The 27,812-nt window shown below is 41.6% G+C and overlaps 1 protein-coding gene across 1 annotated transcript; it reads left to right on the forward strand.

Moving 5' to 3' along the window:
- The first annotated feature begins 17,868 nt into the window (after positions 1 to 17,868).
- barhl1b (BarH-like homeobox 1b) lies at positions 17,869 to 24,550 on the forward strand. The gene is made up of 3 exons (XM_030742941.1): positions 17,869 to 19,153; positions 21,568 to 21,790; positions 23,011 to 24,550. The coding sequence occupies exons 1-3, from the start codon at positions 18,703 to 18,705 to the stop codon at positions 23,312 to 23,314; spliced, it is 978 nt and encodes a 325-aa protein (XP_030598801.1). The 5' UTR covers positions 17,869 to 18,702; the 3' UTR covers positions 23,315 to 24,550.
- Positions 24,551 to 27,812: the final 3,262 nt, after the last annotated feature.

Raw genomic sequence — 27,812 nt, forward strand, 5'->3', positions numbered from 1 at the left:
ATGAGAAACTGACCCTACTGCTAACTTAATCTCTAAATATTTTCCTGAGGTCTTTATAGTCACTAGCTTAAAATCTCATCTAATACAACATGAAGTTCATTTTGTGCAGCACAATGATTGAATCAGAGTATGATTTAGGGTGGGCCTTCACTTCATTGAGAAGATGGAGGCATACACGCGTGCAGCATGTCTTGGTTTCTTGCCATGTATGGTTTGCAAAACGCCATAATGGAAACGAACATCAAGGCTCAACTTGAAGCTTCAAAGCTGGACTTCAGTGGGTGACATCACAGTGGCTATGTCTCTCTTTTATATAGAGTCAATGTATATTACTCATAAAGTGAAATACAAACAAATGGATTAAATCTGCCTGAGAATACAAATTTTGGGGTGAGTGCATCTTGTATGGATGACAGCCTAGTGGTTAGAGTGCATACCTCACTGTTCCAGGTTCAGTTCCCAGCCAGCAGGACCTTTACTTTATCTCATCCTCCTACTCTCTCTGGTCAGATATTGTTTATCTTATAAAGGGAACTAAATAAACAATGTAAGAAAGGGAGTTGCAAGGGGAACTTCCAGGTGCAAGAGTGTGTTACACAATGATTTAATTATGGTGAAGGACAATTATTGCCACTGAATATTTGTAGGAACATGTAGCCAAGAGCCAATTCCCTCACTTTTTCTTATAATCAAGAATTTTTCTAATGTATTGCTAAATCTTAGGTGGACTGTAATTAATTTAGTTTAGTGTCATATAGCTGTTAAATTAAGGTATTATTCAATCAAAAGAAACTGAATTAAAAAAAAATCAACTTTACTGAGTAGAATTTCGAGGTTTCTAGGCTGTAGTGCTCCGTGCAATGTGAGAAAAAATTATGTAAAATGTTGATTTCATCTCGCCCACTGTCTTTAACCTTACAGTGATATCAAACCGAGAGAAGCAAAAGCAACTCCAGACAAGTGGGAATGAGTGAGTGTTTTTTATTTCTCTTAAAGAAAAAAAAAAAAAGATGCCCACTGTCAGTTGAGGTGCGCCAGTACGCCCGAGTCTCCTCTGCTAGTATGGCAATGAATGTGCTTTTCCTCTCCCTCACAGCACAAATCAAACCTCTATCACAGTGCAAAACCAGAACTTCTCCTAAATGGCACCGGCTGTCTGGGAAGTACGTGACAGGATGATTTGATAAAGCAACGTGCTTCTGTTCAGTCTAACAGATAATAGCAGAGGCATTACGAGAATTAGGCCGTTTGGTTTGTGCAAAGGTGCGGGTGTGCGAGGGGCTTTTGAATTCTGTCGGCGACATAAAGCGCCTGTAAACACAAAGCACAAAGAAGCCTTTACGCACTAAACCTCAGGCCACACTGGCCATACAATGGACTGTCATATTGAATTGGCCCAGAGCTGTGGGAGAGAGGCTGGTTAAGAAGACGCAGGGTGGGAGTTAAGCTGAGAAAGAGAGCCCAGCATGACAGACACTTGTCCATGTAACAGCACTGCAGAAACTCACACCGGGCTCTCAACAACACTCTGCTTTACTGTCGATCACCAAGACACTCAGCAACACCGCCTGTCACCTATGCATGTAATATAAATGCAACCTCACTTTTTCTCTGTGATATATATCAACCAACTCAGAGGAGCAGACAGAGACTGACACACATGCGCACACACTCTCACACACGCTCACTTTTGAATACAGCACCACACAGACAGTCAATAACAGAATGGGGTGTGAGATTAAGCCTAAGCCCACCTTCTTTTCATGTGGCAGAGCAGCCGCTGCCCCGAGATCTGGCACCAGATGGCGCTGTGCCGGTTGGTGCCAGGAGATAATCGGGACAGATCGGGCTGCATTACTACCCATTATCTTCTAATTATTCTTGTGTGCAGCGCTGATCCTGCCGTTTGTGTAAGTGGATGGCACAGAGAGCCTGTCGCCCCCGGCAGCACAAAAATCCTCCCTACTTCCCTCACCCCCTCTGGGGAGGGAAGGAGAGATCAGCCAGGGGAGGGAAGGAAGGAGGAGCTGCTGGGTAAGGCAGCCAACCTGAGAGACGAGAGATGCGTCTTTGTGAGATATAGCACAGGCATCGGTTTTCATAAAGTGACACTCAGTGATGTCAGAAAGAGGAGATCCTAGTGACCTTTGACCTTTGTGCCGGTCTCACAAAAAAGCAGCATCTTACTCCTCGATGATCATCTCTCTTCTGTGATGACTCTACAAAAACACGATAAGGATACAGTTCATGTCTCCCAGGCTCCATTTGTACTGTGCCTTTGTGGAAACAGGCCCCAACCCCCTCTACCCCAAAGGATAGCGCTAACTGCGCAGAGGCATATGGCTTACCATGTGCTGGGTCCCACATGCACACTCTTAAGCGCGATTCTACCCAGAACATCTTCGCTTAATTATCAGCATTTTGTTCAGCATCCTCCTATTTTGCATATTAATATCTGTCAGCTCGGTATGTAATATGAGGAGATGAAGGCTTAGGCTACGCTAAAGTACAGCCGTAAACACAGACTTCACCGAGCAAGAATATACATGTTCAGCTGCATCAACTCCCACAGGGTCCAAGATGATGTGTGTGTTTTCAATACCTTTTAACCAGGTCTCAGGTGTGCCGTGTGTATATACGTTTGTCAAAATCTTGAAGTGATATATGAGCTCTATGCAGGGTTTTATTTGTGAGCATCACAACCAACACAACATGCTTACCCACCAAGATGCACATTTGCATGCTCTCACACACAGCGTATGGTACCCATCTTTCCGACTGACGTGTAATAAAACACGGCGTGGCATTGTTGATCAATCTCGCCAGCCCACGGGCCGCACAGCGAGGGCATGTACATGCAAATGAGAATAGCTAAATGCCACTGAGGGGGTGGAAGAGGGAGGCAATCACTTCAGCTGACAAACAGCACAGGAAGGGGGAGATGCAGTTAGATGGGGAGGGGGGGGGTATCCAGGGGGAAATTTTTAATGCAAGGTGATCCAAGAGAAATAAAAACAGCGAGCTTAATTACAGGAGGCACTGCGAGAGATTAGTTCATCTTCACCACAGTTTAAAAGTACAGGTTAAAGAGAAGGAGCACAACAACTGCCGCGCTGATAATTTCACTGAGTAAAAACAGCAACAAAAAGAAGTTCTGTATGTTTCTGCGTGTGTGGCAGCGGAAAACCGGAGGGCTCTGATTAAAATGTAAGAGAGGCTTCAGCTAAGACCTGAACCATTCTATGCCAAGCCGGGGTCAGGTCAACTGATCTGGGGGCCACTTGGGCAAATCCCAAACACAAACACAGCAGAAGAAAGGCACAGAAAGCACGCCGAGGCTAGCGGTATAAAGAATGATAGAACTCGTCCATGGGAAGATGAACAGCGAGGGAGATCATGAAGGGGGGAGCTGATTAACCGGCTTTTAGATCTCTGGGAAATATCCGAAGGATTGTGCCTCTAGCTCCACAAATCCTGACCCTTAACGCTGAATCTATCAACCCTGGGAGCCCCTGTGCAACAATGGGAAGTCTATAAGCTGGTCCAAGCTGCTCCATTGATGGTTCATTAAGTGACAATGAGGACAGATATCTACTGCATTGCTGCACTGTTCACTTTACTCTCAGTGAGCGCTTTTATCTTACGTCAGCCCGGCTCTGAAGAAGAGGGCATTCCCCCTTAACGCTTAAGCCGGGCAGGCGCACTCGAAAGGCAAGTAGCAAAGATTGAAGCACATGTTTTTTCTTCTCACACATGTGGACGCTTCGGGTGTCAAACATGCCACAAGCAATCGGTTTTTATCTACCTATGACGATGAAAACGGCCAGAGATGGAGGGAAATTCAATAATAAAATATTCTATATTCAATATTAAAGCTCGAGCCCGGGGCGTCATCCCACTTCACGCCTGTGCCTGATCAAAGATGGAGCACTAGGTCAAAAATCAGAGAGCAGCTGGGTGGAAGAGAAATAGACTGTCCTGTAAAGGAAACCTGCAGGTTTGATCCCTGTAGTAGCCAGCATGCCAGCACCTGTTAGCGACCACTTTTGGAGTGTCTCTGACGTGTTGAGCCAACAGCCTTGTGCTGTCAAGCATCTGTAGTTTTTGTGCTTGACTCTGGTCATCAGCCTTACTAACTGAATTGGCATTCGCTCCGTGCAGCCATTTGCAGCCAGGTTGCACGACAGTGAACGTACTCAGCGATCACTGAATGAGAATCAGATTTTATTTCAGCATCACGGCATTTTCATTAAAGAAGAGGCGTGATTGGCTAGTTACATTTCTGAACCACAAAAGAAAAGCACAAGGTAGTTATATTTTATAGCTCCAACAGCAGTAAAAGTCTCTGACTTTCTCCAGGTAAAGATTACTTTTACTTTCAGCCGGGTGGTTAGCGATGACAAATGATTTGCCTTGAAATTCTGCAGCACAGGATGCCAGTGTCTACACATTCAGGGCGAGAGTGTTTGGAGTGGTTGTTCAGCTCATCAAATCATCGATTTCCTCCATGCAGTTCGGTTTTTCCCTCTTCTGCCTCTGCTGAAGACCACAGGTTTCCATCACCAGAGTAAAGTTGAGAAAAACTTGTGCCAGTGGCTTTTTTTTTTCCATATTCAGATGTTCTGCAATTTGTAATTCAAATTTATTACAAAACTTTTAAATCAGAGTCAGAATCACAGAAAAGGAAAAGGAATTAATCAATTTGTCTTTTTAGGGAATAGCTATTAAGGTTAATATGCACAGAAATATGTTTTCTTGATTGATCCAATCAGTGGAACTATAACTGAAAGTAAAGCACCAGCGTACACGGTCATGGCATTGGAAATCTTATCATTGCAAAGAAATATATAAAAAAAGCAAATATAGCAACATATTACAGCAGAACCAGGAGCATTATCCATCACCAGAGGAAGCTGTGGTAATTAGAAGAGTACTGATGCAAAAGGTATGTAAGACTACCTGAAATGTTTCAAGTGAACTTTTGTAAATCAGTGCTTCTGAATCATTGTTCCTGTAGATTGCATTTTTGGCTGTCCAGACTAAAACAAACATGCAGTTTTTTCTAACTAAAATATGGTCAGTAACATTTACAACAGCCACAGCTTTTGGGCTTCTAATAATGCTGGAGTAGTGTGAGTGTAAGGTGTAAAAATAGTAAAAGTTAGCTGAATAAAAATCAAATGTGTCAGAATAGATGTACCCCAAGGGCAACTTGGTGTTCAGGGGCTTAAATGCTGCCTGTTCATTAATCTGGCTTGGGTATTTTTTATTTTATTTTATTTTAAAGTAATTTATCTGAACCTCAGGCGCTGGACCAAATTTCATACACTCCCCTTATGGTTATATAAATAGCTGCTTATCTCATTCCCTCCCTCTTTTTCATGCTCTCTCATTAGTACCAGGAGAATCTGCCCAACCTGGGAGCCAGTGAGGCCTGCAACAGAACTGATCACCATCTATTCCTCATCTGCTATATAAAATGTTGTTTAATCATGTTTGAGGTCATGGTGTGCTTGCTAGTGAGCTGGTAATAAAACCGCCTGTGTTTGTAACAGTCGGTAAATGTATTAATTAAATACTCACACTAAATGATTGTACTGGTTGTTTGTTACCACTTAAACAGAACCAAGTGGGCATTCCTGAAATTGCACATAGAAGTGTTTCCAATTAAAAAAGTTTTAAAATTTGTGTGATGACATAGGCGTGGTATTTCACTCAGTATTCACTTTTGTTTTCCCTCACAGTTTGGTTGCGTTTAGGTACCAAAATACTTGGTTAAAATTCGAAAAAAGATGATGGTTTAGATTAAAATGCATCCATTTAGAGCTTAATTAGATGGAAAGCTCCTTTTTTTAGGTCACTTCTAGAATTAAATAAAGATTTTGACAGTTTTTGAATATTTTTAAAAGGAAAAAGTTTCCGCACAGAATTTTGTTTCTAAACTAAAGCATCACAAAAAAAGTATTATTTGGTATTTTGTATCCAAACTTCATATTCCTAAGTCTTTCCAAGTATAGTTGGAGACATCCTCAACCCCCACACAAAGGCACACCAGTGTATGTGGTTTTAGTAGAGGTTGAAACTTCCCGTGAGGCTTTGTGTTCACTCTTAAGATTGAGGTTCAAGAAAACAACGGGGTCACTTTCACAACGAGAAGTCGCCCCTTTTTTCTTTCTCTCTTTTTTTTTTTTTTTGTTTCTAGGCTGTGAGAGGCACTCCGCGGTGAGTTATGACCCGTGTGACGGTAATCAAAGTGAATGGAAGAGTGAGCCAGGTGGTAATTGTGTATTATTCAACTTACCGGGAGAGCACGCCACGGTGCTTTAGCCTGTTGATCGCTTATGTATAATTTAACGCAATCTGTGCATGTATTATGAATGAACGGGGTTTGCGAAGTGGCAAACAGAGTGCAATTAATGTCTCGGAGCTCGGAGCATGCACACCGACTGTCTTTAGCCTATTTTTGCTTTGCTCATTTCACTTCTTTGGTACTTTTAACCCCCACTCCTTCTCTTTCACTTCCTTCTTTCCCTCCTCTGTTCCCCAACCTCTGCTGTCTCCCTCTTTCTCAGGGAGTCAACTTTATAAAGGAGTGTGACTGAGAGTGAGTGAGTGAGCACTCTGGAGGCAGTCAATACCTTATCAACTCCTGCCGAACACTGACACCTTGACGTCCTTGACAGCAAATTATTACTTTTTCATGACGCAACCAGGTGCAATTACAGCAACATCTTTGCGCTGTATCCTGCTGCTCCTGCAACTGTCAAAAGGCGTTCCTGGTGGGATCCTGGAGGAGCTGAGACATCAGTCTCTCAGTCCCTCCCAGATCTTGCAAAGACAGACTGACAGACAGCAATGAAATGGGGGGACCGAGTGCAAAGTGAAAAGAGAGGGAGCCATTCAAGCATGCCCAAGATTCAGTAAATAGTTGCATTCTACTCAAATTCCTTTTCTGGGAACACTCAGTGGTTTGTTTAGAGGGCTGTTGACTGACAGTGAGAGTTTTGTTGTTGTTGTAGGGGCAGGTAAGTGAGCTAGCTGCAACTGCTGCTTGCAGCCCAGTAAACAACCGTGTTTGTAATGTCATCACACGCTCCTCGCTTCAGCGCTTCACACCGTAAACCCTGTAGGCTTGATTATAAAGTTTAACCACACTTTAACGCACAACAACACTGAGGAAAAAAAACAGCAGGTAAACCTCAATTAAGACTTCAGAGTGTCACTTTCTCCCCGTAGCGCTGCAGCAGAAGAAGAGAACACAAAGAGCCCACAAGCCTGTGATGCCACCCCTGTGAATATGGGGATGCTAGGTGGTGGGGGAGAAACTTTGCCATCCTGGAGGTGGATGTTGCCTCATGTCTCTTTGTGTGTTTGGTGTGTCCCTCCCGGTTGGGAGCGTAGTGGGGAGACATGAGGGCGGTGGTGGCAATACCGTGAATATGTGTATGTGTGTGTGTGTGTGTGTTTGTCTACCTGTATGTGTGTTATCGAAAAGAAGGACAGGTAAGAGGAACAGAGCAAACCATGAAGGTGCTACAGAGACACCTGAGAGGCTCGTCTTTCATCTCAGACTCATCATCTACTGATCCTCACCCCCTTTTCCTTCCTTCCTCCCCCACTCAGCCAATTTCTTCAGTTTTCCTTTAACAGGCCATGTGCCTCGCAGAAATATATATATATATATATATATATATATATATATATATATATATATATATATATATATATATATATAGATATATATAAAAAATAATAATTTAAAAAAAAGCACACATGCACACCTGACTTATGTAGGTAATGACACCTCTGTGAGCTATTGGTTTTTCCTCGGCCCTCTGTGTGTTTTTTCTTTCCTGCTGTCACCCCTCCCTCCCTCCAGCCCCCTCTCTTCAAAGCACTGCCTTCTCTCTCTCCTTTACTCCCCCAAGGCTTCCCCCCCACCCAACCCCCCCTTTTTTTCCTGTAGTGTCAGACACAGATTTATTCTGCCTGTGATGCGTGTAGAGTAGAGGAGTGTGAGTGAGCAGGGAGGGGTGGAGTAGGGTCAGCAGGGGGGGAGGTGTGTGTGTACAATAAGAGATAAGATCATGGCTCCCCAGGGGCTTGTTTGGCCCTGTACCCGATCCATCAAACGCTCGCTCCAAGTGCCAAGGTCACTCTAATGAGCATTTTCTGGGGGTCTTATTCTCAGCACCGAGCGCCCCCAACTCATGCACTCACACACACCGGCACGACCAGCGTGTGAGCACATGCTTTCTAAGCACACCTTGGACATACCTGCTTAGCTGTAGGATGGATGCTTGTGACAGGAAATATAGCATGCTTGCATGCATCCCAACAGGTATTTTACACAGAAATCAGGCATCCCTGCAGGAGAGCAGGTGCAAAAGAGTGCGGGGACGAGATGAGTGATCCGTGTCAGGTGTGAACTGTGGCAGGTGCATCCAACTTCAAAATTTTTCAATACGTCTGTACCATCAGCATCAAAAACTGTCAAGTATAGAAAGAGGGCACCGGATGATTGGTCGCATTCTTGTTTACTTCTTTACCTCTTCTTTTGCTTGTTTTATTTCAGGTTAAGGTCTATGGATGCTTGTGCAAAGACAGCATTCAGCCTTCTTAACATTTTTTTTTTCCTTTTATTTTCTCCACAAGTGGTTCCAAGATTTAAAAAAAAATCATCTGATTTCACACTGACTGTCACTGTTGTGCAGAAGATGTTGTATTTGTTTCTGCGAATAGATGCTGTATGATTACACAGAATTATATATTTAATCCCAAGATGCATCATTTTTTATAATTTGCTAAAAAAAATAACAATGTTCTCAAACTATGGCACCAAAACTTAGTCATTATATTGGCACCAGTACTGAAAAAAACTTCAAATACAGCCCACACCTCTAGTCCAATCATCTCATCTGCTATGACTTTTTCAGATGTGACACCTGGAAATAGCCTCACACTCATTTGCCCAACTGTTTCCCTTACTTTCTGCATCACCAGGTTGGCCGCACGCTTGTAAAAAAAAAAAAAAAAAAAAAAAAAAAAAAAAAAAAAAAAAATGAGCCACTGCGCCAGGTAGGTGGGCTTTTAGTAGAAAGAGTCCCTCATCATTCCCTCATCACGTGCTGATGTGCCAAAAGTTGTTAAGGTTTGAAGGCTCTCGAGTGTGGTGTGCGGCGGAGCATGTGGAGCATACTAATGAAGCAATAAAAGTCACGGCGGGAGGGGTGAGGGTGGGGGCTGGAGGCATGTTGGAGGGGAAGGTAGTGGCGAGTGGAGGATTGGGAGTCGCTGACAGGAGGTGTGATAATTGAGATGTTGCGACCCACATATTACCTGCATATTGGCCAAATTAGAGGCAGGGAGTTTAAGGGCGGGACAGAGAGCTGAACCCCCCCCAAGTGAGCCACCTTTGTGTGTGTGTGTGTGTGTGTGTGTGTGTTGTCTGTAAGTAAAAGAGAGCCTGGCATTTTTTTCAGTACTTCTGGTTAGTTGTGTAAGTACGGAAAATATTTGAGTTTGGAATCATGGAATTAAAATGTGAGAGGCTCAATAGATGGGCTGTCATGATATAAGAGTATTCGTGACAACTGTGATATTTTAAAAATGAAATATTGTCATCATGTTAATATTACACACATGACAATGTCACATATATTCCAGTGGTAATAACTATCTGGTTGAATTTGTACAGTTAGAGATACGCACCAAGTTTCTGGGTGTAATTAATATGATTTTTTTTTTCCTCAATAGAACTTATCGTAGATACCATGACATCCCTGTAAATTCATGTGGTATAAAGCTAAGAAAGAAAATAATAAAATTCATGTGAATTTGGGAAAAAAAATCCCAGAATAACTGAGAAAATGTTGCTACATGACTTGCATGCAAGTGCAGAAAAAGGAAACAATTGGTTGACAGCAAGAAAATGATGATTAGTGGTCCAAATTCACATGTTGCTAGATTTACTTTAAAGTCTGTTTTTAATTTTAGCTTGTAAAATTGTTTTAGGTTGTAACCATTAGTTTTTTTTTTGTTTTTTTTTTTTGTCCATTTAGAGTGGCCTAGATTAGTTTGAAAGTTACACAAACTTCTTTACAGTGTCCATGTTGTTTTCATTTTCCAAGTTAAAAGTGGCATGAATACACCAAAGTGCTCCACATTACCATAAATGTCCTAAAACTACGAATGAGTCTAATGTAAGGTAAGGCCCAGGGACAACATTTCTAAATTGACTAATGGTTAACTAATAAAATAGTATAAGAACACTTTTCAATGGATGGGACCAGTGGTTGAACAAAATGATTACGTGGGTCTATGGGAAAGCCATGACAGGAATGTGCTTTGACATTACAAGATAATGATGAAATAACTAAAATAGTTTGCAGGAGCCAAAGTCATCTGTCTCCTGGTGAAGCACACCATTACAGGTACTTTAACGGGTTTCTGCAGCATCTTGTCAAGCACTGGATTTTAATTACTCGTGCATGTGCCCATTTCTGTGTGTCTCTCTGTGGAGGGGGGATGTTCTGAGTGACAATCATGATGTGATTCATGGACGTAAGCACGGCCTCTTCAGCGCCCCCCATTTCCCCACATGGAGGGAGAAGGCCAAGGGCCCGACCCGCCTGTGCGTTCCCTGGCGGGATAGGGGGTAGGGGTGTGAACCTGGACCTTCTGCCTTCCCTGAAGATACAGGAGCTAGAGGGGAATGTCTCCACCAGCTCTCCACCAGATTGTGTGTGTCTCCCTGTGGCAGCTGCAGGAGACCCCCTGCCCAATGTGAGCCCACCAATATACCATCACTCAGGAGAAGACTACATGACAGATTAACATTGAACTATGACACATATGCATGTGGAAAACCCCTGTCTCTGACTATTACTTGAGCATGTTTGGCTGCTGAAATGCACTAATCCCTGGTTCCACAAATGTGAAACTTTCCTGCTTTTCTCTGTGTTAGATCAATGTAAATGTGCACTTTTTGAACAAAACAAGCTATTTGAAGACATTGCCTCAGGCACTGGTAAATTTACACAAGCATTTTTTAAACTTTGTATGTGTCTTGGGCTGTGTGTGAATGCAGTGGGCAAAAAAGTGTATAATTGTTAGTTGCACAAGCTTGGGAAGTGTTACAGGTGAATTAGTCAGTGAAAAACTATTTTCTGCCCATTATTTTAGTAATTATGCAAAGTAAATACATCAGATTTATTACACAACTCTGCTTTGAGTAACTTCATTGCATTTTTTTCTATCTAGCACATGTGGGAACAGAAAGCAAGACTGTAGACTGGCTGTGTCTACAGTTAGAAGGCATTTACTGTGGAAAAACAGCAAGAAAGGAAGGCTTACAAGTCAAGTGTAGGCACAACTGCTGCTGGCTGCCTGTCAGCTAATAAGAAACAGCATGTAACAGAATGACTGTGAGACACAAATACTGTAGTTTGTGTATAAAAGATGGTCATGAGCACCATGAATTTATTCTGTGATTTGTGAATGACCAGATTTAAGCTAGAAGGTTAAGTGCTAATGCAAATGTTAGCAAGCCTGGTGAGCAAGGGGCAAACAGTATGGGTGTGTTGCACTGCTAATTATTACTAGGTAACATACAAATAATGAGAGAGAGAGAGAGATGAGAGAGACGAAGAGAGAGAGAGAGGAGAGAGAGAGAGAGAGAGAGAGAGAGAGAGAGAGAGTGTGTTTTAATTACCAAAATTGGAGCACAGATTTCTTGAAAAGGTATTAGTGCAATTTACTACAGTAACACCACAAAGTTGAGAGTTCCAGTTCAGTGCCTGGAATTAGTGAAGGTGAAGCATGAACATTGCATAACATAAAGCTTTGATACAACTTTAAAAATTAGGGGAAATTAGACCAAAACAGTTTTTTTTGTATCCGGCAGTAAACATGCTTATTTCTGCTGTACAGTTAGTCTTTTTAACATGCTATTGAAACTACAGTTTTTGACAGTTGAGTGCTAGCTTCATTTTTCAGCCCTGGAAGATGTCGATTAAGAGGGTTTAGGGTTTTTTTTTGCCTGTTTTGTAAGTGGGGTTTCAGTTTCTTAAGTGTATTAGACATACAGACTCATTGCCTTTACTGCACATGGTTCAATCTTGCCATGTCATGTCACCCCAAAAGGCCCGATACTTCTACATGTTCTGATCATTTACACCACAAATTACTGGAACAAAAGTAATCAGATTACTGCTTATGCACAACAAAATACCTAGTTTGGTTTAGGGGGAAATCTTTGCATGGGTTATTTTGTTACAAAAATGCAGCATTGTGGTTTAAGAAGACATTAGAGAATCCAAAACATACTGTGAAAAGATAATGTGAAACAAACTCTGACACGCTTTGATGACCCAACCATCAGCCTCCATCTTCTCCTCCCAGGAAAGTTTTATATCCTGATACTTTTGCTGTTGTTGACACTTATTTGCTGAGTTATTTATGACTCATCACTGTCGCACCTGAACACCTGGGAAGATTAACAACCATCTAAACTTGTGAATTAATGAAATAATACTCAGTTGAAGTTTTACAGGTTCAACAAAATATCAACAAAAGCACTAAAAGACAGAGCTCCTTCAGCTTATGTGCCATGGTTTAGGTCCTCTGGGTCAAAGGTCGGGGAAACTTGGCCCTAGCCTGAAAGAGCTGGCATTGCTCATGAGGGACAGCTATGATGAATGGTCGTAGGCCCTCGTCCTCCACCTCCCCACACCCTTCTCCATTGGCTCCTCACTCACCTCTCTGCCTCTTGGCAACATCCCTCCATCGCCTCTTATCCTCTGACCAGATGTGTTCATTGAACTTTGTCAAGAATAATAAAACACTAGCTGCAAGAGGCATGCACGCCGAGCCAGCGGAGCAGGACAGGAGGCTGGGGTGCATGGTCAGATGCATGTGTGGACATGCAATTATGAAAACAGATTAGAGTGAAGTGAGGCATCCTAATTATTATAACAATTAATAGTGTAATGGTGTGGGGCGGGGGGGTGGGGGTGGGGGGGTTAGAGGTGATGCGGATGAGAAACACATTCAAAAATCATTTCGATTATGATACGCTGAAAGTGTACAGAATGGTCCCATAGAGACGTGGCTTGGAAAGATGATCTGTTAATAGAGAACTAACATTCAAAGCCAATAAAACACTAAACTGCATGACAATGTACAAAATATGACTTTGCAAAACAGCAGAATTATGCATGGATGGAAAAAAAAAATCCTGATCGCATCACATTTGGATGGAATTTCATTTAAGTACACCTAAACACCCTGAAGACAAAAATCTTTTACCACAATTCTGTGCTAAACAAAGTTTTTTTTCCACTCAATCCTGCCAAGAAGAGAGTGCTTCAGTGAGCCAGTTTGATAATGAATTAAGAAAACATGATGATTCACAGCAGACTACGGTCATTACTTTGCTAAAAACAGATGGCTAAAACTATGCAAACACCTGAACATTCGACCCGTAGGTGTTTGCTAAACATGCCACTTCAGCATCACGGACATTAATCTGCTGCTTTCCTCAGTATTTTGGAGACTGGCTGTCACTGATGTCTGTGACATTTACTTTCACGGGAGAAGGAAAGTTTATGATGGTTATCTCTAGTTGTGTGAGTCTCATTCGACAGAGGAGCAGAAGAAATGTCAAACATTGCTCATCCTGTACTGAACTCAAGTCTATTGATGGAGGGAGAAGATGAAGAAGGGAAGAAGAGGAGGAGGAGGAGAAACTGCTTTTTTTTCTGGGTTTTTATTTTTTTTTGCTCTGATGTTGCTGCTCAGGAAGTCCTCCTGGGACAGAATCAAAACCCTGCATCTCCTGATACCCTCTCACCACAGGCGTCCGGTGACCACTCGCTCCCAAAAGCGCGAGCCGGGATAAGAGTGAGGACAAGGAGTAATGGCAAAGATGGAGGCAGGGCTAGCAGCACATTGATGGCTAGAGTGATGATTTCCTTCACACACAAATGCCCCCACTCATCCTCACAACTCCTCCCACCTCCCCATGGCCCTGGCCCTGCAGGCAACACACACACACACACACACATGCACACACACACACACACTATACCTCACACATACACACCATGGTTAGGCCTCCAATTAAATCAAAAGTGGTTTGTTTTTATTGGTCTTTTGCGCTGACAAGTGGGCTATCATTCTGACGGCTCTACCTGTCAGTGAGCAGCTGAAAATCCTCCGTTGACAATGCCCAATGCTTCCAATTAGGGGAGAATCAGACTCCTGGTGCGCTAGCCATCTTTCCACCCCCCCACCCTCCACCCCAGGCCCACCTTCCCTCCCTCTTTTCTTCTGCACTCGATCCTCTACCATTCCCCTCTTTCCCTCTCACTCTCCTCCATAATATCTCCCTCCTCCTACTTTCCTCTTTCTCTCCAGGAGAAGGGGGTCTGTCTCTGCTGCAAATTACAGACACAAAACGAAGGTGGTGGCGGTGCAGGCGCTGGGAGCTGCCGGTCCAGGGCCCTGTCAGCATTAATGAGACGATGAAGGTTTATTTCGCCCGCATGCATGTGCTAAATTCTTTCTTGTGTGACAGCTGACTGGGAAATGTGAGTGTTAACCTTATAAAAGATTCAGCGGGTTCTCATTATTTTCTGTCAACTCCAGTACCTGATGGTGTTAAGGTGCATCATTTGCATCCCTGACTGGTCCAAGGTGCAGCACCAGCACCAGAGCAAGCCTTTTTTTTTTGTTTCTTCCCCCCCCCCCTGCCTTTTTTTAACACTGTTTGTTTGTTGAGAGGAGTCATCTTTTTACATATATCCCCCTCGAAAGACACGCTTTACTCGATGTTCCGAAACAATAGAGGTGCCAAAGTTTATTCAAAGGCGACATATATTTTTACAAAACATATCTGGATATATATTTAACGCACCTGCTCAATTGAGTGAGTAAATAAAATGTAGCACAATGTTTTCTCTCCAACCCTTCCTTACAAAAGCCTGGAAAGCTGAGAAGGCCCAGCAGGCATTATTAGTAGCAAAGCTTATGGACAGGAATCCAGTAATGCACATGGGGGGGGAAATAAAATAAAGCACATATCTGCAGATAGATTATTAACACTGACAAGTCAGTATGGACTATTATGATGAAACTGCACTTGGTGTCAGTTTATCTTGTCTTAGGATCTAGATAAACCTATTGATGCTTCTACACAAAAGACTGATCAGTATGAAATATTTACATCCATACTGGCCTTGAATAATCTGAATTAAATTGAACTGTACAGCTGTCACTCCAGCCAGAGGAAACCCAGTCTACACTTCACTGAAATAGCCCAAGGGTGCCAATTTTGTTTTCTAAGTGGAAGGCTGTTTAATGCAGGTCAATTATAAAGTATTATTTAACCAGGTGAGTGCTGAAGAGACAGACAGCAACTGACCATTCAGTGTCCATTTCCTGAAAGCATCCCCGTTTCCTCCCTTTAACATGGATCAATAACATTCTCCCACAGTCAGTGTGTGTGTGTGTGCGTCAGAAAGAGAGAGAGAGATAGACAGGGAGAGTGTGCGTATTTGTGTATCAACACCAGGTTAACAGTTGCACTGGCCCTCAAATTCTGACCATTTCCTGAAGGGGGAAAAAAAAAACAAAACAACTCTACTTGACCACAGGGACACTTGTTCAAAACCAGCAGTAGCATGAGCCAAATCATTTCACTACACTACACACACAAAAGCACACACACATACACACACTTACAGTTACAGTCTAACTCCACTGTCTCCTGCCAAAAAACACATATTCCAGGATTTAGAAACTTAACCGAAAGCCTAAAATGTTAAATTTAAACTCAAAAACATATTTTTATTTTGAACCAACATGCTTGTGTAGATAATATCAGTGGTGAGAAAATAATTTCTTAGATACAAATAGGATTTAATGAGAAAAAAAAAGCAAAACTATCTTCTGATTTTGGTGTTGTTCCTGTTTTATTCTGGTCTAAATTCATTGTTTGCATGGTGACACCAACCAAATATAAATGTCTGAAAACATGTAGTGGTGTGTATATTTAAAGTCACATTTCAAAGAATTAACAATTACAAATAAAAACTTTAAAAAGTTGCAAACTGTGTATATGATGTAAAATAATTTTTGCACAAATGGAAGGTTTTTGGGAAATCTTTTAAAATTAATAATGCTTTGAGTTTTTGGCTACCTACTAATTGAATTCTTTGCATAAAAAAACTTTATTTCCATTAGAAATTATTAATTTGAAATTATTACTTTTATTTTTCCAAGATTTTGACAAATATGGGTAAAAAAAAACACAGTGCAACTGAATAACAAAAAATTAAAATTAAATCAAACATAGCAGGACTTTGGGGGTGTTTAAAGAAACAAACAGGAATAATTAAACCTTCTCTAAGTTTTAAAGGCCATATGATGATCACAAAGAGGAAGAAGTCAGTTTAATCACCTTATGATTAATTCACTACAGCATCGCTGGTGCCTGTGGATGCAGGCACTGTGAGAATAAAAGAGGAAGTAAAAGAAAAAAATGTGAGAGAAGGCACCAAACCACTGCTCCTTTCATGCACCAGCAGAGGAGAAAGAAACAGCTAAGTCAGGGTGGGTGTGTTGCCTTATATCTGTGTTGTCCCCGCCTCATATGTGACAGCTTGCAGCCGTGATGGGACCCCATGGGATCGGGGAGCGGATTCACTAACCTGCCGGTGTCTGAGACCGACGCGCGCCTCCAATCTGGTGGTCACATGGGGTAGAGGACGAGGGGGAGGAGGAGGAGGAGGTATGGGGTGTCGGTGATAATGTGAGGGGGGTTAGTTAGATTATTAGGGGCTGTCGAGGCCGTCGCGCGGGGCAAACTGTTGTGCAGGATGGAGCTCAACACAATGGTATTTCACGCATGTTAAGGTGAAAAGTGCGCACAATGGCACTTGACGCGCCTTGAAGTTTCAGCGTCACGCTGCTCGGACTATTGTGCATAACTACCAATGACAATTAGATAATTATTATGCTCTAAATGATGACCGTTCATCCTCGAGAGCAGAAAACCAAACAAAAAACTTTTACTATGTTTTATATTTTTGTCCTAACGTAATTTTTAATGGCAGCTTAAAAATAAAAGTTGTGACTTAAGGTAAATGGAAAAGAAAAAAAAAACAAAAAAACAAAACAAAACAAATCAAAACAAAACACTAGTGGATAAATAAATAAATGGTGTTTGATTATAAAAATTCAAAAAAAAATTTTTTTAAACAAATTACCACCAATACTAAATAATAATAATAATAATAATAATAATAATAATAATAATAATATGGCTTTGCTCTAGACTAATTATGCAATATCAAAACCCGCTACACGCAGTAATCAATTTTAAACCTGATAAGCCCATAAATAAATAAAACTAAATACAAGTAAAATTAGTGAGAGTAAAATCCAAAACGTGGAGGGGAAGAAAACTATAAATGGAAGCTGTGGAGGTGGGAAACAAATCCAGTCAAAGAAAGGGAGTCGAGAAGAAAAACACCGAGCCGCCCCACATAATAACCCCATTATAAGCCTCATCAATGATGTAATGAAAGCAAACAGTGTGAAAATTGCCTGTAAACAGTTGGATCTGAGTCTCCTGATGAATTCAGTGTCTCTTTTATCAAAGTGAGGATGAGCCAGGATGGGGGAGTCAGGGAGGAAGGGTGGGAGGCAGAGAGAAAAAGAGAGAGAGAGTGGGCGTGTGGGGAGGTCCACTTCCAGCTCCCCTCAACCAATGAAGGCTTGTCACAGGGGACTCACGTGGACGAGGCGCTCTTAAAACCTAGCTCCTGACTTTTCCTCAAGTTCAATTTTTTGGGATTCCCTCCCACCCCGATCCCATCTCGTCCCTTTACTTGCCAGATGTGACTGTTTAACCCAGTTTATCGCTGCTTCTTTTTTTTGCTTTTGCGTTGCGCATCCCATCAGCCCGCGTCCCCCCGCTTCTTCCTGCTTTCCTAGTCTCTTTTCCTGCAGCAGCTCTCGGACGCTTCTCTCTCACACTCTACTGGGTTGTTTTTAAGGTTTGGCCGTTCTCTTTCAAGGAATGCGAACAGTTTTCCTCTGTCGCCTGCGAAGCCACATGACCAGCTGCTCTGAAAACTGTCCTCGGGTCCTGTTTCAGGTCTGAAGCGCCCGTACCTGTCCATGGTGCTGAAAGGCATTTTCCCGAAGACACCGATGCGCTGCGGCTGCTGCTTCAAATTTTCCACAAATCTTCCTTATTTCTGGGTCTTATCGGGTTCTGCAGGTGAGATCATTTCAGCAATAATTGCTTCATCTACCCGGAGAGGCTTCTGAACTCAAAATAGGAGTTGATCCTGAAGGAAACCAAAAGATCGATTGCGACTCCTGCGGCTGTATTTATTTCAGAAAGACTCCTCTTTTTAGACTTTTCCAAAATACGAACATCGGATTCATGGACGATTCATGTAACTCAGCTTTAGCGTGGAAATATCTGGCCTATAAATAACGAGTAGGGGGGGGGATTGGAAGTAGCGGATGAATAATCTTCATTTGTAGTATATCCAAAAATAATTGTGTTGATGCGGGAAGGGGGTCACTTCTATTCTGGATCAGCTGAGACGAAAACAACCCCTTCTGCTCTAAAATAAAACTTGTCCTAAATACCAAATGTCAGTTTGAGGAGGCCGCATCAAGACAATGGAGGCGTCCGCCAATGGGTCCAGTTTTGGCATCGACTCTCTGCTGTCCCACAGGCCTGGAAGTCCGGTGTCCAAAGGGGACAGTTTGGTGGGAGAGTGCCGCTCCCCTCTGGAGTTCAGCCCGAGATCAGACGTGGAGAGCGGCTGTTCGTCGCCTCCGTCGCCGAGGAGGGAGTGCGTGGATGAGGTAGCCCAGAGACAAGGTCACGGAGTCGGCCTGCCACCGCACCTGCAGCACGCGCAGATATCTGCTGGGTCGCAGCAGAGGACCGTGACCTCGTCGTTCCTCATCAGAGATATTCTCGCGGACTGTAAGCCTTTGGCTGCCTGCGCTCCCTACTCCAGCAATGGACAGCCGACTCAGGAGGCGGGGAGGCTGGCCTCGAAGATAGCGGACGACTTTATGGAGAAAATCCACAGCAACTCATCGTCAGACAGTGAATATAAAGGTAAGGGTACCACACTGCCTGTCAAGAAGCTGTTTTACTTTACAGAGGGGAATGGAGGTCAGACTGATTTGTCATAGCAGATTTTTGGCTCATGCAAAAAAAAAAAAAAGAAAAAAAAAAGTTAAAAATCACAGAATGTGTATATCAAATATGTATTTTCATGCTTTAAAAAAATAAGTATTTTAACACTGAGGGGGGTTTTGTATGTTGTTCGGCTGCAGTTTCTCTGCTGCTGATGTTTGATTTATTATTGTTTGACTTTAACTTTAAATTTTGTATAAGATAGTCATAAATAAAACAAAAGGGTCATGCAGAGGTCTGGTACAAAATTTGTAAGCTAGTGCAATATGGGAAAAGATTGAATACAGCATGAAGTTGGAACAACAGATCAGCTTTTCAAAATAAAGGCTAATTTAGATGTTTTTCATCTGGGTGGTGATTATAAAATAAAATACATTTTCAATTAGATTTTTTTTACATTTTAATTATTTTACTATATATTTTATGGTAAAACAACAACAACAACAACAAATCTGCCTACTGATTTTTCTAATGATGCAGTGGGAGAAATGCCGAATATGCAGACACAGGTGATCACTGTAAATATACTGCTGCTGCTATGCTATGTGATTAGTAGCAGGTCACCGGAAGCCATCAATAAACAAAATATCGACCTGAAAATCTCTGCTGCTGAATCGCGGCGACAATTTCGTGATTTGTCCCGAGGACGGGGACAGACCAGAGGATTTTATAAAGTTATTATAGGTTTAAAAAAACAAAACAAAACAACAACAACAACAACAGCAGCAACAACGCGCAAACACACGCGGTCCGTTTCAAGCTCTGCATTAAGCAGAATATCCGGAAAGCATCTGTTGATGTCAGGGAGGCACGAATGGAAGAGATGACAGGGTCGCCTCCAGATAAATGCCATCAAGGGCCTCTCTGTTTCCAATCATGTCAGCCATAACAGACATGTCACCTCCATTGACAGTTTAATGAAGCAGTGCCTGGAAAGAACACCACCGCTGTAGGCTACAACAGCAAATATTTAACAATATCATTTTTAATACGAGTACAAATTATTATTATTATTAACAATAATAATAATAATAATAATAATAATAATAATAATAATAATAATAATAATTTAACTTAAGTTCATAAATTTCTTTAATAAATTCCGTCCGTGAGTCCGTACGCTCACTTGTGTCACAGAGCGGATGGAGACACTTACCGACGCGCTGATTGATTGACGAAGCCGCGGGGCCCACACACGGCTCCCGCCACGGTAACTTTGATTTCCACGAATCCGCCTCCTGTAATATATCAGGGATTTGATGCAATTTGTCCCCGGCGCTAATCAGATTTGTAACCGCGCCCGGCCGCCCGGCTCTTGATTTCCACCCATTTCCACGGTCCTGTGAAGTTTCTCCGGTCGCGGTTGAAAGGCTCGTTCTTTCCCTTGTGACTCAATTAGGCGGATTATTGTGCTTCTTGAGACGACTCAACTATTCAAGTACCAAGATCTCTCGCCTCACTCGCTTCTATCCTTTTCTTCTTCTTCTTTTTTCTATCAGAGAATTGACTATAAGGACTGCATATCAATGCTCGTCCTGACACGACACCACGCGTTAAAAGAACAAAGGCTGTGGGTCTGCTGACAGAAAAATATCAGATTGGAAGTGCGAATATTGGAAGAGCTTTTCATAACAATTTAAGGCCAAATCAAACAGCTCCATAAGCCTATAGGCACAGTTTCCAGTGGCGTGATTTCAGTCGAAAATGACAGCTCTTCTAAAGTTCAGATAAAACCCATTACTTGTTTTAAAAAAGCAAATTATTTTAACATTAAAATTGTTTTTATTGATTCCTTTAGATATGCAGCTTAAACTGCACACTTTGAAGCCCGCAGACAGTGATTTTATGTTCATCAAAAATAAAACATCCAGGAAAAATTTCTAGACTTTTTTTTTTTGTACTGGCGCAATAAAATACATTTAAAAACAAATAAAGCCTCCTGGTCAAAAGTTAGGCTTAATAGTTGTTTTAAAATAATAATTTTAATTTGTCTGTTTTTTACAGCACAAAGAAAATGTTTACAAATAAAGCCAAATTTAATTTTGTATTTTGTGGTTTTCGTCTTCAAATCTTTGAAGCTTTAAGGTCATTCAGTTTGTAACAGGGCGAACTCATTTATTTCCTTTATGTTTACTGATAGTTTTCCTTGTAGGACAGTGATGCAAAGATTTATACCCCCCCCCCCCCCCCCCCCCCCCCCCTTCTTCTGGAGGCTGCGCGCAAAGACGGATGTGTGCTGTATTGAATGAGGGGCCTTGGCTTTGGTTTCAACTTCTTCTGTCCTTTTTTGTTAGTTTGTTTTTTAATTTCCCCCTCTGGTTTCCGTCCATCAGTGAAAGAAGAGGGGGACAGGGAGATTTCAAGCAGCAGAGAAAGCCCTCAGGTCCGGCTGAAGAAGCCCAGGAAGGCAAGGACGGCCTTCACAGACCACCAGCTTGCCCAGCTGGAGCGCAGCTTCGAGCGGCAGAAGTACCTAAGCGTCCAGGACCGCATGGAGCTGGCGGCCTCCCTCAACCTCACCGACACGCAGGTCAAGACCTGGTACCAGAACCGGAGGTAAAGACACTAACTGCTGCTTCTTAAAAGGGAGATGGGGGAGGAGGAGGAGGAGGAGGAGAGGAGAGGAGAGGAGGGGAGGGGAGATAATCCCGTTTCTCACGGCCGGCTCATGACCTGGGGACGCCATGTTTTCTAATCAGCGTCACCCAAAAGGTGGCAAGAGTTCACTTCATATCTGAGTGACTGCGGGACGGCAACGAACCATTAACTTCGATTATTGATCAGTCTGCTCTTTGCCTATTAATTGATTTATTGTGTGGTCCATATAATGTAAGAAAAAAAAAGGGGGGGGGGGGGGGGGGTCTGAAACACATCTGACCCAGTCCCACAAATCATAAAAACAGCATTCACGTTTTATTTTTAATCTTTTTGCAATTTTTAGATAATTTAATTTTTAACTTTTACATCTGCAGGAGCAGTTACTGGTCGGCAGCACCCCTGTGGTATCCTGCCGTATATTTTATATTTTGTGTTCTCTTAAGAAAAAAAAAAGAAAAAAGAAATAAAGATCACATTTTTGAGACACCATTTTTTTCACTTTCACTAACTCTTGTGGCTGCTGGAGGGCTGGCTCACCTGTCAGCTTTGACTTATTATTATTTTATCATTTTATTTCGGGTTTCACCATCACTGTACAAAAATATGACTTTTTTTTGATAATTAAAATATATACTGAAAACCAAAGTGTCAGCTTTTCAAAAAAAATTAACTGCACGAGGAGAAGAGAAAACAAATGTAAAGGGGAAAAAAAGACTTTTGAGTTGCAATAACTTTATTTATCTGCAATCTGTCTCTGAGGCAGCTACATGACATAAATAAATATAAAAATAACACTTTGGACTATGAATAATGCATCATTGCATGTGTGCATATTAATAATTCAAACAAACTACTATAGCTACTCAATTATCTTTATTATGAATTATTCACCTGCATGGAGTGCATACTGGCAACCTAACAGACATCCCTGGGTGTGAATACAAGTGGCAGGTTGGAGAGTTTAGTGATTTTTAAACAGCAATAATAATAATAATAATAATAATAATAATAATAATAATAATAATAATAATAACAACAACAACTCTCTTAAGTGTTAATTGGATTCCAGGTAAACAGATTGGATATATTTTGCTGTGTCAAACACACTACTCCTATTCAGATAGACATATGTTTCACACTAAAAAAAAAACAAGACAAACATCTTTTATCTCTTCCAGGACAAAGTGGAAGAGGCAGACAGCGGTGGGACTCGAGCTGCTGGCCGAAGCTGGAAACTACTCCGCCCTTCAGAGGATGTTCCCGTCCCCGTACTTCTACCCGCAGAGCCTGGTGTCCAACCTGGACCCCGGAGCGGCCCTCTACCTGTACAGAGGCCCCTCGGCGCCCCCACCGGCACTGCAGAGACCCCTCGTTCCTCGGATCCTGCTGCACGGCCTGCAGGGGGGCAGCGAGCCGCCGCCTCCTCCGCCTCCCCTGCCTCCTATGAGCGGAGTGCTTCCCCGGCCAGCTCAGCAGCGGTGAGCGGGCCCCTGCAGATGTTATTTTTCTTTTTTTTTCTCCCTACGCCGCTCCCGGCAGCTTGGGACTTGTTAGAATAAACGACACAAAGACAGAAAGAGTTTTAAAAAAAGAAGAAGAGGAGAAGAAAAAAAAAAACTGTTCGGCCTTTAAACGGTGAAATCTGATCCATGATGAACCCTGATGGACGGAGCTTTGTGACCGACACCCCCACTGCCTGTATGGAGGATTTTTTTTTTTTATTTCAGTTTTTAAGGGGGGTGGGGGGAGGAACTTTATTTATAACTTATTTATTTTTCAATATGAATAAAAGTTTCTAAGTTATGTTATTTATTTGAACCCAGTTACAGTATTCAATGTTTTTCCAAAAAAAACAGACAAGCTGCAATTGTCGGTGGCACTTTGACCTTCAGTTCAATGCTAATTAGACCTTTTATTATTATTATTATTATTTAGAGCGGACACGAACAACCTTCCCTGTAATTTGAATAACAGCTTATTTGAGTATCCAACGGAACAATGAAGGAATTTTCTTTTCTTTGCTAATTTGTCATTGATTTTTCTCTACTTGTGAAGCAGTCATGAACCTGTAAATAAGAATATTTTGCATTTTAATCGAAAAAAAATGATTTTAAAAGAAACCTTTTTTTTTGTTTGTTTGATCTGTTAGTGCGTCTCTTTCAGACCACGGTGATCCAGTATAACAGAATAGGCTAGATTAGCCATCAGAAACTATACAGAAAAAAATAAAACACATATAGTCTGAGAAAGGATGGACTACCTGCCTGGACCCACGTGTAGGCACATATACAGGAGAGCTATGGAAAGAAATAAATCTATAAAGTCTTCTTCTTGTTCTTAGTTGACGTTTTTAGCTGAGTACAATTGTCAAGTAATTTATTTAAAAGCTGTTTTTATCCCCACAGAGGGGACAGCAATCACCTCAGTGATTATTAATTTTGTATTTTTTTTTTCGATAAATCCTTGGACTCGGGTCTGCATACAGGTGTAACCGCCTGTTGATTTGCTATGGATGTATTTGAACATTGTGGATTACTTATGTTATTTCATATGAAACCGTGATAACCCTTAATTGTTAATACTCTCCTTTGGTGAAAAATGTATATTGCAGATATCAAACTTGTGGAGTGGTTCTCGTATATCTCCTGGATCGTTTTTATTATTATTTTTTTTTAATTATTACTATAATTATTATTTTCGTTCCTTTAGCTTTCCTCAAATCCTCTCCCCATTTCGTGATTTTTTTTCTTTTTTTTTTCTTTTTTGTGAAATTCACAGCAGAAGTTGGACAGAAAAAAAAGGGGGATTTGATGAATGATGAATTACTTTTATAAATGTGGAAATAAAAGTCTTTCATTTAATCACGTGGCTGCTTCAGTATGTGACGGTAGGGCTTTTCAGATGGAATCAACACGTGGACAAGAACCTACAAAGAGTGGACAAAATAGCAGCAACACTTGATGCAGTCTGATGCAACCAAGAGGAAACCGATGACCGAAGCTGTGATTTTTTTTATTCTGATTTTTTGGGTCGTGTTGTGCTGCATTAGCTACGTTTTCCTCCTTATTTGCTTTGCGCCGTGTACATATGTACATTTTAAAATTACATATAACAAATGTAGCTTATTTAACACGTAAAACCATTTTAGACATTTTTTTTTAAAGATTATTGGATATGTTGACACTAACATTTAAATCTGTGTCTTACCAACTTAAAATAATCATTATAAGAACAACAACTTTAAAGTCGAACCAGAGTCCTGCTTGATGTTTTGTGAAAAGTGAGTGGGCATTTATTATAAAGAAATTTGAAGGAACGTCATTGTCAATGAGCAAAGGTTGAGGAGATGCATTCTGCAGCTTTAAACCACTTTCCTGGAGGAAGTTCGGAAATAAGATTTTTTTTTGCCGGGTTCCCATTCGAGGAAAACGCATTTGAGTGAATTTAAACAGGCCGGTCAAAGCGACTTTTCCCTCCTCTGTCTGGTTTGGTGGTGTTGATTTTATTTAACGGGAAGGTGGACAAGTATGACTTCTCTTCCTCTAATCTTTTCAAAAAGAGGAGAATTATTTGCCTTTATTGGGTATTTAGTTTATAAGGTTTACTGAAAATTAACCAAGAACAGTAAACACGCACACGGAGGATAGTGCATGTGCAGCTAACCCCCACCCCAACCCCAAAACACACACACACACACACACACACACACACACACACACACACACACACACACACTGAAAAGTGCAATCAAAGATCAATTCCAGCTAATGTCTTTAAAGAAGGGCCAACAAAGCAGAAGGGTGTTGTGTCCAAAATGGAGCCCCTGTCTCCTGTCACCATCCCTCCCTCCCTCTCTATTTATCTCCCTCACAGTTCCCACTTTCCTAAATTAACAGCAGCAACTCCAATTCGTTTTCCATAAACAATGCAGGAGATGAAATATTAATGTCATGTGCGCAATTGTTTAAGTGCCTTAAATGATCCCCATTTGGAAATTGATTGTTTCCATCCTTCTTTTTCCTTGAGGGTGCTGGATGCGCGCTCCTCTGCCAAACGGTTCCAACAGCTGGTGACCGGGCTGGAGCTGACTGCAGACCGGGGATCAGCGTGGGGACAGCTGGTCAGCGGCTCCACCACCACCATCACCCCTCCCTTCGTCCTTACAAATTTCACTCAACCACCCGTGCACCAACCTCACTCTTATCCTCCAAGTCTGTGTGGACCCAAGTTATTCGGCCATGGCGCTTTGGGGGTTAAAGGAGTTCAGGCTGACGGACAAGACTTGGCATGTAGGATGTTAACGATTAGACAAAAGACTTTAATAGGTTTTAATTGAAAGTCGATAATGGGTTTGATAGCCAGCTCCCCCTGCTGTCCTCCACGCATGGCACCTGTTATCTGGGGGCTCCACTTAGTGGCAGACCATGCCGTGAAATATCAGACTGACGGCCTGATAACTTGCGCTTTCATGATGCGTAAAATTGCATTAAAAATACAGTTAGCCGGCCCGCCGGGTTTTGACGAATGGGAAAGTGAAGAGAAGGAGGGAAAAAAAAATCACCTCCCAACTTGCCAAAAGATCATTATAGTCCCATCACCAGGATCCGTGACCGATTCAGTTAACAACGACCCATTTTATGAAAAGGGGTTATACTTGCAAAGTGCACAAGTGATTATATAAGGAAAAGCCTTGTGTCTTGTTGGATGACTCGGAGATTTTTTTTGTGTGTGTTCTATTCTTTGCATGTGAAAGGCTGGTGGTAAATCCCCCGGCTCTTACCGTGGATTGTCCCCGGCTCAGGGTTAATGAAGTGCGGATGGAGTCTCGTTGAGCTCCCGACAGACAAAAAAAAAAAAAAAAAAGGCTTAGACCCAGAGGATCAGTGACTCTGCTTAATCCCATAGACTCCACTAATAATAATAATAATAATTCAAAAGAGAAAAAAAATAAACAAAAGAAACCATCAACCTCTTGATGAAATTAAAAGAAAATCAAAGCGTAATTTGCATTATGCTTGTGGTGTTAAAGCTTTTATATTTCCTTTTATTTCTTTCAGTGGACCAATGAGGCACATGTGCAGCTTGCAGTAAGATTGTTGCGATGCACTGCCAGCGTTTTGTTTAAAAAAAAAAAAATCCGCGAGGGAAGATGAAAAATAGATCAATTAAAATGTTCAAGAAACGCATGGCCTAATTTGCCGTGTCCCCCCCCCCCCCCCCCCCCCCCCCCCGAACAATAGCCATAAAAGAAAAGATCTAATTTTACAGTTTCGTGCGCACAAGCGAAAAGTGCTTTCATATGGGCTATTATATCCACACTTAGTCACATAAGAAATTATATCAATTTATTCCCACATCCCTAAAGCCTTCATCCCACATGCTATGTGCATTTAGGTCATTTTAGAATAAGGTTTGAAACCATCTTCACACACAAGTGTTTCAAAACAAAGACAAACCACTTTATTACACACAGATCCTCATGTGTGTAATAATCCAAACAAAGTGTTTGACTTTGGTTCTTAAAAAACAAAGAAAGTTAAAGATTCTTCTTGCAGTTTTTCCACAAAGGCCTGTGTTTTGAAGCCCATTCTTCATAACATAAAGAGAAATTAGAAATCTAAAAATATGCATTTGTATCTTTCCAAAATATGGCAAACTATTCTATTCTATTAAAAAAAAAAGGCTTATAATGATTTAGTCTTTATGGGAAAAATGTAACTGAACCACACCTGGATGCACAGATCTTTTATGTGCGCTGCATTTAGTACAAAAAGCAGGCAGAAAAAGAGACACACTTTAGCCCCAGCCAGTCATCATTTTCCTCAAATTTTATTTCTCTTTCATATTAAAATCTAAATGTACAAAGTCACCCACAACTTCATTCAGTTCACTAAAATTCCTTTGGCCCAATAGCTGAAGACAGGGAGGAGAAAGAGAAAAGAGAGGTTATCGTTAAAATGAATCTGACTCAGCACTGAAC

This window comes from Archocentrus centrarchus, chromosome 12, assembly GCF_007364275.1.
Source record: "Archocentrus centrarchus isolate MPI-CPG fArcCen1 chromosome 12, fArcCen1, whole genome shotgun sequence".
NCBI lineage: Eukaryota > Metazoa > Chordata > Actinopteri > Cichliformes > Cichlidae > Archocentrus > Archocentrus centrarchus.